General features: G+C 38.9%; 1 protein-coding gene across 1 annotated transcript in view; it reads right to left on the bottom strand.

The window, feature by feature from the left end:
- Positions 1–11,809, bottom strand: part of msraa (methionine sulfoxide reductase Aa) — a 38,883-nt gene extending 27,074 nt beyond the window's left edge. The window contains exon 1 of the mRNA XM_061746497.1: positions 11,612–11,809. Within this exon, the coding sequence (XP_061602481.1) occupies positions 11,612–11,747 (136 nt within the window). The 5' untranslated portion in view covers positions 11,748–11,809. The remainder of the gene's footprint in view (positions 1–11,611) is intronic.
- Between the last annotated feature and the right edge of the window lie 6,894 nt (positions 11,810–18,703).

Consider the following 18,703-nt stretch of genomic DNA (forward strand, 5'->3'; position numbering starts at 1 on the left):
TAATTTAATTCATGTTTTTGTGTGATGCCACAATAGAGTTAGCGTGAGAGACATTATTGTGGTGATGATTATTATTTTGCTTCAGGATGGCAAATGTACAAACAAGCAGGCGGACGTAGTACACATTAGGGATCTAAACATCCATTTCATTTCATCTGGCTCAGCCTAAAAGATGACTGAAAGGTTTTTTTTTCTTTATATATTTTAGAAAAGTATGAAGAGGACTGCAGACTCTTTCTTAAGCCTATTGAGGCTGTAAAAACGTATTTGTGCTGGCAACTAATTATCTTTAATTAAGTGGTGAAGAGCAATAGAGATAGTTAGAAAACATTTGGGTGCACATCACATTCATTTTAGGTGTGTGTGTGTGTGTGTGTGTGTGTGTGTGTGTGTGTGTGTGTGTGTGTGTGTGTGTGTGTGTGTGTGTGTGTGTGTGTGTGTGTGTGTGTGTGTGTGTGTGTGTGTGTGTGTTTCTTAAATAATGTCACAATGATAAGCATGATCACAGAACAGGCCCTTTATCCATCGTGACACACACACACACACAAACACACAAACACACTGATACAAACACGTGCACATGTACTCCATTACTGCTTCTCTATTTCAGCTCAGACCTTTTAATCATTTCCTTTATCAGATAGAATGTACAAGATGAAGGCAAAATCAGCCATGTCATGTCAAGTCATGACATGTGCCATTTAAAAATATTAATTATATCAGTTAGTATCTGGAATACTTTCAAGGGGGTTTCCATGAAAGAAAAATTGAAGTTTAAAAACTTTTCTTGTACTATTCATTCTTCCATCACCCTGCACACAGACTGGACTACAAAGTGCTGAGTCAGGCTTCTGCACCTTTTAGTTATTTCCTTTTCACTACTTGCCAACAGCATTGTAAAAAAAGAAAAAAAGGTTGCAACAAAAATAACCACTTCCAGTTAAGTGTATTGCTGACAAATGTCTATTTAATCCTCACATTGTTTGAAAATAATTAATCTATTGGAAAGTGATCCAAAACCATTGGTCTGGTTCATATTACATTGGTTAACCGTTGACGTTCAGTGAGCCCTGTGACTCAGAAATCCATGCACGCACATAGACACAAACACATACACTCAAACACACACACACAGATACACACACACATATAGGTTTTATCCACTTTGAGAAAAAAAAACATGTTTCTGGGACATGTATCATAAATGTCACCATGTGATCTTTGCTATCTTGGTGTTTTGGGGAAATTCAAAAATTAATTGGGATGTGTGTGCAATATTATTGTTTGCCATCAACAATCTCTTAAAATTCGGATTTACAGCACTTGTGATTGATTGCAAAATTCTAAAACATGTTTTATGTACTGTGTTTATTACGTGCTATTTTTCAACTTGAATATCTTGCTTTTAGAGAAGGAAAAGGAAAATTGTCCCAACAAATCAGGTCAATGAAAAAAAGAAAAATCAGCATCATGGAAATGGCCACTGTGGTTTCCATGAGTAATCATTATCCACAGAAACCCTTACAAGCTTGAATGAGTGTCGAGGTGTGTCCTTTCACCTCCCAACGAGAGCTGCAGACTTGACGCTGATGAATGGAGCTCTGCAGTTCATTTCTGCAGGATATTAAGGAGTGTGCACACACTAACAAAGACACACACAGAAACGGGAAAAAAAATGTTTACACAGCGCAACAATTAAATAAACAAAATAACTTCCCCCAGCCCTGTTCTCCCCCTGCTTCTCTCACTCTCTGATTGCTTTGTTTCTTCATTTGACTCCTGCCCACATTTCTTACTATCCTTCCTTCACATCTCCCCCTTTCACCCATTTACGTCTTCCTGCTACAATATTTCTCTCTCAATCTCTATCCGAGCCTTTCAGTCAGCAGTTATGGTTGCAATCTTTGTTTTTATTGCTGCCAATCATCACAACCCTCGGTGTTATCCTTATTGTTCGGTGTCTGGCCGCCTCATGCACAGCGCCGCTCAAGGACCGGGATACTCGCTCATTACCGCAAAGAGCTGTTGTCCAGTACATGTAAATGAGCTAGGGATCAATTATCCTGCAAGGGCGTTGAAGTTTTTGTTGTGTGAGTACAATCTCTCCACTGCTATGCCAGGGCCTCCAGTAAACACACGTGGATGCCTCCACAATCACCTGGATTATTGACTACCTCAGAAGGCGTTTTTATATTGGATCCCGCTAATATCGCTGGATGATGAGCGCGCGTTTCATGCTTGTCGAGTAAAATAAATGCAAGGCGAGTTATTTGTTACCCCATGCCTGAAGGCGAGTCGTAATATAACATCACCTGTGTGGCCGTGTAGAATGACGTATTGTCCTGACATCAGCCAGATTTATCTCCGTCAGACAGGTGTAGTTTTCAGAACGAGAAGGGAGGAACATCGGGATGAGTGTGTTTTGGCCGGGTTTTGCTTCTTGCTAAGTCCGGTTTGTCATATTTGTCATCTTTGTGTCCAATTGTGGAAATAATGGACCATCATCCTTTGTGGTTCTGGACAAACCCCGGTTCATGTCGTCCTCGGCTCCTCGGCTGAGCAGCTCACGGATCTCCTCGTCTCTCCAGTTAATCATCTTGCTAATAGAGATCCTACCTGTGACGTCCTGCAACTGCTGTTACTCTCATCAGCTGTTTCCTTATTTTATAAAATAATAATAAATAAATGAAAACTGAGGTCACATAATCTACAAACCCCTCCCACGACTCAAAGAAACCGAACCAGCAGACAAAGAAGGCCAGCTCTGTGCTCGGCCCTGCTCACGACCCCTGGGGCTGATTGTGCCAGGAAGAATGTTGCATATGTTGTTTTATAACGGACAACACTGCATATCCTCTTCGCAACACAGGGATTACACAACAGTGTCTTCAGTCAGAGGCTTCTTTAAGTTTGATGCAATATAAACATCAAACAGGAGAGCATTTCTGGTCACAGCTATAATCTTTTACAATGACTAGTGATTATGGTGCTGACTGATTCTCAGTGTTCAAAAATGAATCAAGTTGAATTGAATTGAATTGAATTTTTCAATACAGCACCATTAACAAAAGTGCATAATAGAGAAGTCAAAAGCTAATTTTCAGGTACGTTTTACCTTTTAGCTGGATGCTGATGAGTAAAATTAAGATAAGTCATACGTTCTTTATTATTTGCAGTCTGTCCCCGTCTGTTTTCTATTCTTCATAATACAAAAGCGTTTATCCTTCAGCAGCACTTTTGTTTATTTTGTCTGTCATATTCTTTGGTTAAAACAATTCATGTCAAAAATCAAACATAAGCCCCTTCTACAGAGACATTTTGGGATGCATGCACCATAATTTCACCTCTTTTTGTCTGTGGAGCAGCAGAACAACGTGTGATGCCTCTGTTCCAACAGATTGTGAAAGGTTGTAACAGAGACAAATAAGAAGGGAGGCAACATACAAGCCACCACTCTTACCATCGACACAGCTATCGCTCGGATGATTCCTCAGTGTAATGCCATGCTCTGTGTAATCATGGTGTGGCACTGTGGTGCCTCTGTCCATGCGATGCGAGTGACCAAAGGGGATCAGTGGCACTTTAATGAGAAAGGCTTTTTTGCACTAACACGGCATAACTGCTGTGTCAGAAGGGCTTCACCTTGTCTAGTGATAAATCATGCGACTGACTGTTGATTTGTGAAAAAAAAACTGCTGAATGCTCTAAAAAGACGAGGCATAGTCATTTTAGACAGTTACGACAGTTATGATACAGTTACGAGAACAAAAAGTACATCATATTCCAGTTCTCAGGGTTTTTTTTCACGCAGCATCCCAACTTTTTTGTCATCAGTAGGAATACAGCCACCTCTTGTTTGGAAAAGGGTTTGTTCAAATCGATTAGCTGAGACAGTGGCTTTGTGTGGAGGTGGGAGCGCTGCACAGTTGCCATGGTTGTTGATTAATCAATCCAGCGTAATCACAGAACTCCCAGCATATTGTGAGGCTTTTCTTTCTCCCTTTTTGTTGTTGTTGTCCCCAACCCCCACTCTGAGAGGTTTCTAAAGCTCAAAGTCCCTCATAGCTACCCCCTTTTGCTTTTCATTAACAATTAATTAATTGTTTGACTGTGTAGAGGTACATAAAGGATTAAGAATACTGTAGACATAAAGGATTTATACAAAAAGGGTTTGTAATCAGAAGCACAATTATTAGTGTGTGTTCAGAGCATAGCTGAATAATACACTGAAGTGTAGACACTTCAGTGTCTACATCTTAAGTGTGTTCCCTGTTTTGTTCTTATCTTCCCCACCCTCATTGAACCCTTGAAAAATGTAACTGACAGTTACAAGTGTAGCTGGAGTGGTGGAGGAGGTTAATAAGCCTACGCCCGCCTCTCACGTGTGTGACAGCTTCCCTGAGTCTTTCATTTCATTTCATTTCTCATTTATTTCTTATAGAGGGACAATGTACATTAATGAACATTTTAAAAATGTAAACGCACCCAATTGTAGCCAAAAGTCTAATTTCCATTGGCAGTCCCCCTGCCAGAAGGAACACAAGGCGTAGTAATAAAAGCAACAAATTGTCTTTGGCTCAATCGATTGCTCACAGCCATTAGTGGTGAGACAGTGCGTGATGCAGGCAAGTGTACTTAATGCACTTTGCACTGGCAGTTTGACTGGACCTTTTCAGGCCTCTGTGTGTTATAGTAATGGCTTTTTGCATTAATACGCGCTGTGAGTGTAGTTTATGCTGTTGCTGCTGCTTGATGGAGCCGTAACGCCTTTGTCATGTAGCATACAGGATTTGAATGCAACGCTTGTTCAAAACGTATGATTGTTCACAGACACATATTTATGGACTCTTTACAACCTCAATACATCAATAAAATAAAAAAAGGAATAGAAATTAGAACAAAATGCACACCGTTATGACAAAATGCAATGGCCTGAGGCTGAACATTGGTCAGACAAACGCCACGCTGTTAGACCTGGTTAGAAAAGGAGTTTTCATAGGATTTTAGAAATAGTGCAAAGTTTTTGAGTCTTGCAGCGACATAATATTATTTCCGGGATAAAGTTATGACAGAAAAGTAGAGGAAACATGCTTGAACATGCTCATGGGGAAGTTGTGGTATTCTTGTGAATCAATGCATGGCTAGTGGTTGAACACTTCAGAATTAATGCGGTCTGTCAATCAAATTAAAGGTCCCTGCAAATGCTCATTGGTACAGAAATAAGCCTAATGTTCCATTAGGCTTATTCTAGAGGGGCTCTTTTGCACCATCACTAACCGGGCTAATGCTTCAGGAGTGTGGAGGTAACATTATTACTTAGAAAAAATACATGCAAGCACAGCGAGAACATGCAGCCTGAGGATGCAGAGAAATAAAACATGAGTATTGAACCAGGAACCTTCCAAGTTTCAAGTCCACAGTGCTAATTCCAACACCACCACTGAGGTGGCACACTAGTATGCATAGGTGTAAAATAATAATGAAAAAACATTAAATGAAATAAAAACATTAAAAAAAACATCCAAATAGATCCACAATGAAATAATCATATTTGAAGTGCCCTATAGGATGGAGAGTATAGAGACCCTGGCTGGCTGGATCACGGGGTAGGAAACATTATCAACATCCAGGCCACCAAAGGATGCTTCCACTAAATCGTAACACTAAAGTGACTGTCCTCTTCACTCGGCCAACCTACCATTGTAATCTGGCTGTGGGTAATTACCTTTTTCACTGTGTCTAAAAGTAAAAAAAATCCCTCGCACTCAATTCTTTCAAGAAGGTGTCACAACGGTTTCATTAGTGGGTTGTTGTTGTTTTTTTAAATGACTCTATTGGACAGTTTCAGTAAATCGTTATTTATTTTTACTTTTGGAAATCATATCAGTGACCAATAAGGTCTAAACTAAGGTTGTTTTTTAAAAGGAATGGTACAAGCAAATTTGAATTTTACAAATAGGCAGTTAATTTCAGTAGGGCATGGGGAGTAAGCTCGCAGAGTACCTGGCCAAGTGGTCTGACAAATATTTTGGCTCAACATCAACGGAAGTAAAGAAATCTGTCTGTGAACTTGCTCTCTGGAATTCCATTAAAATGCCTGACTTCTGGTCAGAGATCCTGCCAGCCGGTCCTGACTGGTGCACGGCATTCTTTCAACGACACCCTTTTCTTCCAATGAGAAAAAGCCAGAGGCCACAAGCATAACCCCCATAACAGTCTTCAGCAACAGCATTGCTGGAGCCGTCTTTTACCGTGGATTCACACCAAAAGCGTCACGGGCGTCATAGCGTCCGGCTGCCATTCATTGTTTATGAAAGCTTGCTGCGAGAGGCGTCAGAGGCATTGGAGTTGTTGGAGGCGTCAGGAGCGGCGCGATGGAGGTGTCCAGAGCGTCAATTTCAAGTTGAGAGAATCTCAACTTTATGCAAATGAGCAGCGGCGACGCCGAGGCAGCGTCCAATCACAGACCGGGATTCCCAAAGCAAGAAGCCTCAATGTTCAATGTTTGAAGTTTGAATGTATTCACAATACCATAATAATAGTTATTATAATACAATCAAATTAAGTAGGTAGAGTGAATGGGTCCACCAAGGAAGCTAGGAAAGCTTATAGGTGGGGGCCCATAGTTCATATAAGGGTAGTGGTACAGTCAATGGTGTAAGCAGTTACCATCCGTAAAGAGATGGTGATGGATAACTGCATACAAAGTACACAAAAAAAAACACTTAACATACATACTTAACATTACATACACATACCGTCACACACATACATCCCAGCAGTCCATGAAGAAGCATTTTATATTATATATAGGTTAGTAAAAGATCATTTTTTAGTTGTCTTTTAAACTTGGAGATAGAAGGCAACACCTTGAGGCCACTATCATCAATCCTATTCCAAATCTGCAGCCCCCTGCAAACAACACTCGTACTGGCGCACACATGTCGGCGACATTTCCCTAATATGAGTGGTTTGATTCTTGTTTGGTATGTGTGCTGAGGACTGGAGATTGGCACAATGCAATGCAATGCAGATTGTACTTTCATGTACACACAAACGTACACTCATTCACATGCACACATGAGCAGAGCTGTGCACTAACTTATTTTATCAGGAATTAATATATTTCATCCAGCAAACTGACATTTTTGCTGATTTGACTGCCGTTTTTACCTGATCTCTAACACGTAACTGATGGTTGAGGAGCTGGATGAGCTGAATGAGATGAGCTGAATATTTTATTTGCTACATCGATCCAACGCAAAAAAAAATTTTTTTTAAACTGTGCGATACATGTATATGCAGGTCATATCAGTGACCTCTCCTGAGAAGGGGGGGGGGGGGGGGTTTATCACCCTTGCTTGTGCTGTCTCAGTTGCAGGTAACAATATTCCATCTTATGGCATTTTTTCCGAGGGTGCATTTTAAGGATGGCTTCCTCCTCAGTGCACCACAAGGCTGCAGAGGAGGAATCAGCGTCCCAAGTTTGAATCAGATGAAGATGACTCCGGCCTCGTCTGCTCAGAGCCATTTTCAAACAGCCACCACAAAGAAGTTTGGGTTCAGTGGACTTTTGCAGAAAGTGGGCACATGAATACACAATAGATAGGCCTTGTTATCTATACCTACAAGAACTGTGACTCATCTGGTTTCTGTTAAAACACACACACTCCATCTGGAAACTGTAAATGAGTTTAAGATACTGTAGGTGCTGAAAGTTATCAAAAAAAAAGATTTTGTTTGTAGTCTGAATAAAATGCATTTTAAGTGTGAGCTGACTGTTTGTGCCAACCGGCCCCAACACAGGGCCGGTTGGCACAAATGTACGACAGGATATTAGTCATAATCTAAAAATACGGTGTTTAGAAGAGTTATGTAAGGATATTAAACGTATGTGCTTTGAGCTCTAAGCTGAGAGTGATTAGCTATTTTGAACATATGGCAAAACAAGAAATATAACTGACAGTGAAGTGTGCCAACCACCCCGGTCTCCCCAAACTATGATGGGAAGTGGAAGCATCCAACTATGTATGCATGGATTAAATAAATAAATCTACAGAAAAACATGTTCTGTCATTAACTTTAACAGTTAGAATGTACTTGTATAAAGGATCATTTTTATTCCTTAGGAGAATGAGACTTCCACATCTCTTTGTGTGGCGCATCAGAGAGACTGGTCCTATGAACATGATGCTTCTGTCTTTAATTTAACGTTATCTTGCAGCAGTTTCAGGCAGATAGCTTCTAGAGTAACTATGTCACCAGACTGTGGTACTCTGAGACTAATAGCAATCTCCCAGTCCCATTGCTATCCCATCTTTCTACGCCTAAATCAATAAATAAGCCGTGTTAAACACCGATGAAGTGGTCTTGTTCAAGTATCTGGTCGAATTTAGCCTGATTTTTTTTTTCTTTGTTCTTCTGTTCGATTTCAAGATTAATGAAACCCATGCAGTAGCTAAATGACTTTTCTTTGTCGTTTAACCGCTTGACAAACATTTTACTCCTAAACGTGAAATCACCTCCCTTAACACTGACAATATTTGGTCAAAGACACTGCAAACCCCAACAAGCACACAAATGGCCTCAAACATTTCTTTCTGCATCAGACTTTGTTAAGAAAATAAAATATGTACGGTGTATATCAAGATAAAATAACATTTACACCTTTCATATAATGATTTTTATTTAGATTGATATTAGAGAAGCTCATTTTTGGAGCTGAAGCTGGACTTTTTTCCCCATCCACAAGCACCACGCCTAGACATTTGATTGTTTCCTCTTGTGCTGCAAGCCTGAATGAGATAAACAAAGGAGAGAAGCCCTGCCAAGTCTCTCCTCTGCAGACATGGCTTTTTTCCTTTCCCTCTGCTCCCTTGCACTTTCTCCATCTCTCTCGATTGTGGAAGTGTTCCCAAGAAGCTTTGGCAACACTCCAGCATGTATGCCATTCTGTCTGAATCTCCCCATCTGAGCCAATCGTCATTTTGCTGTGAACCACTGCCCTCTTAACCCTTCCACTCCCAAATCCTTTTCCCCCAGCCAAACCCTTCTGAGTATCGCGAAAATATTAAACACACTTTCAGGTCGATTCAAACTAAATCCCCAAGACTTGTTATAGAATCACTTATATTTGATCCTGCAGTGCCCAGGTCAGTCCTATTTGTCTCTGTAACATTTGCTGCTTGTTACTGGAGGCCTTTGGAAAGAGCAGCAGTGGTGTGCCGACAGGAGGACACAGGAGTGTGTGTGTCCTGAGTTTTTTGTTTAGTGCCAATACAGATCTATTTATCATGTGCCAAGGCTCAGCATCCTAACTTGTAGTGAAGAGGCGGCAGCCTGGTGCCATATGCCCTGGCTGCCAACTTGGGGCTGCTGTGGGTCTGTTTATACACACAGAAAGCTATCTGTCAATCACACACTTTAGACTCACTTTTTTTGTTTGTTTTATTTAGTTTTTTTAGCCATGCTAGGATGATATTTATCTGACATAAATAACAGGATCAACAGAGAATAAGTCTGCAATAACTAAGATTTAATGCTATGAATCCTTCCTTAAAATTATAATCCATCATGGAGCATCTTATTTGGAAAATTCTACACACTTTTGAATGGATCAATTTAAATCCATCACTCAAACATAAAACTAAGAAATCAATCAAAGCAAATAAAATCCATGACTAAAGTCAACATGAAAAATATCATAATCCAAAACCTCCAATCTGTTACTTTATTTGTAAAGTGTGAATGTGAGTATTGCATAACATTTATACCATAAATAATAAACCGAAAACTATTATACTCTAATGTAAAATCAATTTAAATCAGAGGAGAATTCTCAATTTTTTTGTTTTAAACACTGTGGCGTGTGCATTTTAGACCGTTTAACCTTTTAACGTGTCCATCCTATCACAGATTATTACCAATTCTTGAGAATGTTGAGAACATTGAAAGCAACCCAATTTCAGCCAATAGGAAAGGGGCCAAAAAGAGCTAATAACGCAATTCAACGGACTGACAACATTTGAATTGGTTAATTTCAGCCAAGATTTAGGTGCCCACAAGATTTAGGTGCCTTGAACTTGATTCAATTTGATGAATATAAAGGCCTTAAGTTTTGCAGCTGATAAACAAGCCCAGTCCATCATCTTTCTACCACCATGCCTAACAGTTGGTTTGATAAGTTTGTGCTGCGTTGTTCTGGGGGTTTTACACAACATGTTGCACTATGGACAAACATTTCCACCTGGGTCTTGTTTGTCAAAAGGACATGGCTCAAGACGTTTAGTCATTTTTTTTGTTGTTGTTTGTTTTTTTGGTTTTTTTGGATTGTTTAATTGGGAGAATTATCATGCTTCTACCTGTTAGCCCTTTCAAATAAAATATATTTAATGAGTCTTTTTCTATTTGCACTTTGATGAACTCAAACACAACACAGTAACTCGGGCCTGCAGGGTCTGAGATGACCTGAGCTTTAGACATACGCTCCAGGGGAAATGGGTTTCTGTGTTGTTTTGAACTGATAAATAATCTCTCTTACAGTGAAACTACTGGATCAAAACTGTTAACCCTTTCCAGTTTGATGAACAGTGAGAAAAAAAAGCTTAATTAACATCATCATCATATTAACACAAACTTGATCCAGACCAGACAAATATCAAAACATCTGCTTACTCTATGTTAAGATGTTCACTTGCTGAAGATCCAAATAATCAATTTATTTTAATAGCACTTGCAACCCCTGCCTACTACCTATCCTCTTAATTCCTCTGGAAGCAGTGAGAGCGGACTAAGCCTTTCATGTACTATCCACTTTGAAATAAAATAATAAAGAATTAAAGCATTTTGTTTCTAAACATCTTTGATGATTTATGTAAAAAAAAGAAAGCTTAGAAACAGTATTTCATCTTCATGAGAAATGTATATATCAGAATGAAATGGACAAAATAATAATTTGATATAATATGCTTTCATCTTGAATGAAATATCAAAATGATCTTTTACGTAGAAAATACAGCTTGAATAAAAAGGGGCTACAAAAAAATGCAGACAATTTACATTTACCCTTGAGAGTCAGATGTATATTAAGGTGGGATATTGCTATAAATGAATCGTAAAATACTGTTGTGGTCATAAAACTATAATTTCATCTCATTAACTTTCTTTTTAGAAGGAATCTAAAGAAAAAATGTTGTATTATGACTACATGATGATAATACTTTATAAAATGTGTTAATGTTAGATAAGGTGTTCTTTTAATTAAAGATGCGACACCCACGTAAATGTATTAAAGTAAAAACATGTAAAAACAAGTCATTCAGCAGAAAGGATTTCCCATCATTCAACGCGCCTGATCGATCGAATTGCGCATGCGCTAGTTAGGGCCGGTGTTGTAAACAAAAACATGACATTACTTAACTTTGTTACGTGACCAAAGCGAGAGCTGTGATCATACTCAACTGAAGCCAACATACAAAACATTATTTGTAAGCAACAATAACACGAAATGAACCAACAATCAGTCTATTTGTTCGCTAAACAGCGCTAAAGTGAGTCCCAGCAGCAGTCCCAGCTCTGCAGCTCGGCTGGTCTCATACATGCATGGTCTTACCGGACACTCTGATGGGCTCGTCCCGGCCGGCCAGCGCCGTCTCTCGGGTGGGAAGCTCCACCTTGGAGGTCATGTCTCCCATCCGGCCGTTGACAAAATGACGCCAAATCAGTCGAAGCCTGGAGGCGGAGACCATCGGAGCCAGAGCAGCAGAGCAGCTGGTTGGAGCTGGGCTGGTAGTTTGTGTAATCCGCGGCTCCGCGTGTTAGGCTGATTTATGGTTCCGCGTTACATCAACGCAGAGCCTACGCCGAAGGGTACGCGACGACGGGCAGGTAAGGTACGCGTCGCCCCACGGGGAACCATAAATCAGGCTTACACAAGAGTGACGGGGCAGGTGTCACGATGCACCACTGCTCTCATCACCTGATAACATCTGCCAGTCGTGAAAATACATGCAAATAACAGTGATCATGCAGTCATTTATAAACAGAAAATCTTCATGTTTTACTTTCCCAAATGATCAACTGACACAATAAGCATATGTATTTTTTTCAACTTAATACTCACTGATAAAAGAGTCTGCCTTCAACAATGTAGAACAATGTTGAAGTTTGTTTCTTTGATAAATGCCACTTAGCTATTGATATTTTTGCTCTTTGGACAGAGATATTTAACTTTTATGCTGTTAGTAAACTTCAACCTTACATTTAATTAATTTAAAACCCCATAGTTTGTGTCTCACTGCAAAAAGTTAGATACAGACCATGAAATGTTAAATGAAACCCTTACTAATTATTAATGTAGGCGGTTGATAATATATAGTTACAGTATATTGTTGTAATTACTAGTATTATTACTACCCGTACCTACTGTGATTCAGCCGGAAGTTTTGGTTGCGATCACGAGTTGTTGCTGAACTTGTTTTGGAGGTCATCACCGCTGCTTTATGTGTGTCTTCAGTTCTTGCACAACTCAAGAGGTTACGTCCAATATAACCACAAGACATTGTTCACTCATTTACACACATCATACCACACTACACAGACACCACCTCATTAGAATTACCAAAAAAACGAATTATCTCGTGGTAATACACTGTAACCGTATACTGCAATGTATTATTAAAGTATACTCAGGCAGATGCACTGAAAATAACACTGAAATGCCAGTTTTTTATTTCTACTTTGCAGTGGCATTTTTTAGGTTGTAAAATCCAATAAATTTTTTTAGTTATTGCTAGGAGTGTAACAATACACTAATCTCACGATACGGTACGATACACGATATTGAGGTCACGATAACGATACGATACGATACAATATTATAGTTATATTTTTTTTAAAACCTTGAATGAGGAACATATGACTGGAAAAAATGGTCTTTTATTTGAAAGACACAAAATACAAAACAATACTGTACGTTTGCAGTTTGCCCTACAGTTTGTAATGCTTTATAACTGTTTAAGTTTTAAAGAGAAAGCCAGGCCAACCATTTTCCACAAACTGAACTAAAAGTAAATGTTAGGTTTGCATTATTCATCTTCAGTTTCATACAAGTAAAAATATTTTGCCACAAACTGAATAGTTTCTCTCATGTATGATTTGATTTTTTTCTTTTCAACTAAAATTAAATAAATAAATAAAAGTAAATAAATACATACAATTTTACATTATAAAAAAGATTGATTCATGCTCACCTTATAAGTGTAAGAGGAGATTTATTTTTGTTAAGAAGGTTATTTTGGTAATTCAGGGTTCATTATTTTATAAATATATTCTTTATATTCTGATGTAAATTAGGGACTATAATGACACTAGTCAGTTTATCTGTAGTGTCAGATTGGGTGGAGTGATACAGCACCAGGTGCTGTGTTGATGATCTAAAATCCGACACTGTTGAGGGACATTAAAGTACACTGGAACTCATGCAGAAGTTGTCGCCGTGTTTATCCTACTCACGACCCAAAAAGGTTTAATTTAATAAGGTAAGGCTTAACTCTACACCAGCCTTACATAAGTAAAAGTTCAGAGCTCAAACCGGGACCGCTCTTCTGAGCGGAGGAAGATTTTGGTCCGCAGGTCGAGGCGCGGTCGGCACGCACGGTTGGATGCGCGTTTCTAGTAAACACAATAGATTAATATTAATAACCCAATATCGCAATTCACTTTGTCACCTCCACGACACGTATCGTGACGTTTTTGTATCGCGAAATTTCGTGGCACGATATATTGTTACACCCCTAGTTATTGCCTATAAATACAATTCCAATCATACTGAATCATTATATCTGTCTCATCTAAATACGCTCAACGCTATTATTTGTTATGTCATTATGTTCATAATAAATCACAATTTTCTTAACGCTATCACATCATGGTGCAATCATTTTATATATTTCCTAAAGTTGTTCTGTTTCCCTTTCTTTTTTAGTTTGTTAATCAACCACAGTCACATGATTTTTACCTCAGTCTGGTTATTTCAGCATAGTTGTCCAGGATCAATTGTTGTTTTTTTTGTGAAAAGCAGAACATAGTTTAATAATTACTAAATACTGAGGAAGTTGGCAAATATTCTTACAACACTGTTATGACAAGGAGTTAACATATATGGTTTAAGTTTAAGTAAGAAGCAAGAAATAAATTGAATTCTGAATGTATATAATGACAGTATGACACTCAAAAAAAAATCAAACAGCGGAGTATATATATATATATATATATATATATATATATATATATATATATATATATATATATATATATATATATATATATGTTTGTTTGTTTGTTTATTGGTTTGGCTTTATTTGGCTTATCATCCTTGTCCTTCCATCTCATGGGAACCAGTTCATGCAAGATTCAATACTTTATTGCCCTGTTGACAAGGTCGGAATTGGAATTTGGGGTCAATTTTGGTGTACCTAAAATTGGGGGATCATCCATCCATCCATCCATCCATTTCCTATATAAATATGAATATATATATATATATATATATATATATATATATATATATATATATATATATATATATATATATATATATATATATATATATATATATATATATATATATATACATACATAATACAAATACATATATGTATATATACAGTGGGGAGAAAAAAGTATTTAGTCAGACACCAGTTGTCCAAGTTCTCCCACTTAAAAAGATGAGAGGCCTGTAATTTCCATCACAGGTACATCTCAACTATGAGAGACAAAATGAAAAAAAAAAAAAAAAAATCCAGAAAAATCACATTGTCTGATTTTTAAAGAATTTATTTGCAAATTATAGTGGAAAATAAGTATTTGGTCAATAACAAAAGTTAATCTCAATACTTTGTTATATACCCTTTGTTGGCAATGACAGAGGTCAAACATTTTCTGTAAATCTTCACAAGGTTTTCTACACTGTTGCTGGTATTTTGGTCCATTCCTCCATGCAGATCCTCTAGAGCAGTGATGTTTTGGGGCTGTCGCTGGGCAACACAGACTTTCAACTCCCTCCAAAGATTTTCTATGGGGTTGAGATCTGGCTAGGCCACTCCAGGACCTTGAAATGTTTCTTATGAAGCCACTCCTTTGTTGCCCGGGTGGTGTGTTTGGGATCATTGTCATGATGAAAGACCCAGCCACGTTTCATCTTCAATGCCCTGCTGATGGAAGAAGGTTTTTACTCTAAATCTCACAATACATGACCCCATGTATTCATCCCTTATCAGTCGTCCTGGTTTCTTTGCAGAAAAACATCCCCAAAGCATGGTGTTTCCACCCCCATGCTTCACAGTAGGTTTGGTGTTCTTTGGATGCAACTCAGCTTTCTTTCTCCTCCAAACACGACAAGTTGTGTTTCTACCAAATAGTTCTATTTTGGTTTAATCTGACCATATAACATTCTCCCAATCCTCTTCTGCATCATCCAAATGCTCTCTAGCAAACTTCAGACGGGCCTGGACATGTACTGGCTTCAGCAGGGGGAACGTCTGGCCCTGCAGGATCTGAGTCCCTGGCAGCGTAGTGTGTTACTGATGGTTCCTTTGTTACTTTGGTCCCAGCTCTGCAGGTCAGTCACTAGGTCCCCGTGTGGTTTTGGGATCTTTACTCACCGTTCTTGTGATCATTTTTACCCCACGGGGTGAGATCTTATGTGGAGCCCCAGATGGAGGGAGATTATCAGTGGTCTTGTATGTCCATTTTCTAATAGTTGCTCCCACAGTTGATTTCTTCACACCAAGCTGTTACCTATTGCAGATTCAGTCTTCCCAGCTGGTGCAGGTCTACAATTTAGTTTCTCACGTCCTTTGACAGCTCTCTGTTTGAGGTTGTGGACAGGTGTCTTTTATACTGATAACCAGTTAAAACAGGTGGCATTAATACAGGCAACGAGTGGAGGACAGAGGAGCCTCTTAAAGAAGAAGTTACAGGTCTGTGAAAGACAGAAATCTTGCTTGTTTGTAGGTGACCAAATACTTATTTTACAGAGGAATTTACCAATTGATTCGGTAAAAATCCTACAGTGTGATTTCCTGGATTCTTTCCCCCTATTCTGTCTCTCATAATTGAAGTTACCTATGATGAAAATTACAGGCCTCTCTCATCTTTTTAAGTGGGAGAACTTGCACAACTGGGGCTGACTAAATCCTTTTTTTCCCCACTGTATATATATACACACACAAACATATATACATACATTATAATAATAAATATATTTCTAAAGCACCTTTCACACCTGTCATGGTGGCTAAGCTGTCATCCATCTTGGACAATGTCTCCCACCCCCTTCATGAGACTGCCAGAGCCCTGGAGAGCTCCATCAGCGACCGGCTTCGTCACCCGCCATGTGTCACCGAGAGGCATCGCAGGTCCTTCCTCCCCGCTGCCATCAGACTGTACAACCAGGCCTGCTCTCAGTAGCTAACGGACAATAACACGTGCAATAACAAGATATGCAATAACCATATGTGCAATATGCAATATCTGTCTATCTTCCTCACACTCATTCTACCTGCTTTTTTTTGCACTGTTTCTTCTTTCGCACTACCTTTATTTCCATTGCAATGTATATACTGTGTATATTTTGTAATTATATATATTTTTTTCTTTTTACTTTTTGTACCCCTTTCCCTGCATGTGTGTGTTAAGTGTACTGCTGCTAACAAGTGAGTTTCCCCATTGAGGGAGAAATAAAGGATTATCTTATCTTATACATAAATATGTAGCACAAAGTGCTTTACATATTTAAAAATAATACAAGTTAAAAACAGATACCCCCATACACCTACATATACAAACATTCATACATTAGAAGGATAATATTAATGATTTTAACGGTAATTCTAACAATAACAATGGCGGTTATTATTATCATTGGTTACTGCCACCAATATCCTCGTCATATCAGACGTCCCAGGTCCTCTGGAGCAACAGCTGTAACCCTGCCCCCCCGAAAAACATCTCGAAATGTATGATTTGAGTGGTGATGTTTTATGGTAAGTAATTACATACAGGTTACATATATTATTTACATTTGATTGAGGACAATGAAACAGAAACAAAGACTGAGTTGTGTTCTGAAAAGTATGTTTCCCTTATGGTTTGTAGGAGATATGGCTGTATTAGTGGGGGGGGGGGGGGGGGACTCTGAGCTTCCTTTTAAGAGCATCAACCAATTAAACCCACTTTTCCTCTTGTCATAGTTGTGAGTCCACCACCATCCACCACGTGTGCGTGCCTCCCATATGGATATGCTGCTTAAATAAATATCAAGTGGGCATCTTGTCTGAATGTAAATGAGGCTTGCATTGCTGAATCCAGATAGGCCACTAAGGGATCCATTTATCATTCATTTCAATATATGGGCCCGACATGTAAATGATGGCTTGGCCATGATGTTTGAGGTGCTACTAACACAAAGTACTGTTGTGGTGACTGTACGGTTTGGTTTCAGGTGTAGAGGGAGCTGTGGGGCTGTGGTTCAGGCGATTGCAGCAGCAAACAATGGAACAGACGTTTCTACTCTGCTAATCGCCATCTTGCTTTTAAACAGCGGGAGATGGGGGACCAGAGCCCAAGGCTGCTGTGGTCTATTCATAAGCTCTAAAAGGAGTATTGTCAATAAACTGGGTTAGATAACTTTGTGTGCTGTGTGCTGCTGGATAATATACTCTTGCTAATAAAACCCTGCTTCAATTGTTGGCAAGATTTGTGTTCTTGTCATTGGAAAATAAGGCTGAAGTGATGTAATGTAGAGTAATGTAGGAGGGAAACCGTCATTTCATGACAGATTTTGAAGACACATGCTCCAAATATTCTCTCTGTCAAGACCTAATTTGGTTTGTGTGAAATGAGATTGTTTAAAGCATCCAAATTAGTTATTTCCCCAAAAGTTGTGGTAAGCATGTACCAAAACTGCCATTCCTGTTTTACATGAAAACTGAGATATATACTGTATGTGTGATGAAAGTAACTTCAGTGTAAAGGTATGCAGATGTTGCACTGAACACACAGATCATATTTATTCACCATTTTTTCACATTTGTTTCATAGACTCTGACAGGACACGTCCATAATTCAGAAATATTTATGTCCCAAAATAGATAGGTGTGAGTTGAGGAAGTACATATTTGGAAACAGCTATTAAATGTAATAAATACATCCACAGTAGCTCAACATTCTCGCAGCTCAGCATTTGGTGAACAGATAACTGGATGGATGGATGGATGGATGGATGGATGGATGGATGGATGGATGGATGGATGGATGGATGGATGGATGGATGGATGGATGGATGGATGGATGGATGGATGGATGGATGGATGGATGGATGGATGGATGGATGGATGGATGGATGGATGGATGGGTGGATGGATGGATGGATGGATGGATGGATGGATGGATGGTCTATGCACTCTTAAAAGCCACCAGATTATGGACTACAAATGTGATTATCAGTACCTAAAACATTATGACATAGTTTAAAAGGTAATATAATGCTCTGCTCCCTGCCTTACTTAGCCAGGCACCTCACCAATTCTCTCTTTTTATCACTCCATTCTCTTTCTGCCTATCTCCAGGGGTGTTTTTCTTTTTTTTCCTGCCTGTATCATGTCAAATCTGTGTAGAGAAGCACTGGAGTCTGTAATATGCT

Source organism: Cololabis saira, chromosome 18, assembly GCF_033807715.1.
Source record: "Cololabis saira isolate AMF1-May2022 chromosome 18, fColSai1.1, whole genome shotgun sequence".
Lineage (NCBI taxonomy): Eukaryota > Metazoa > Chordata > Actinopteri > Beloniformes > Belonidae > Cololabis > Cololabis saira.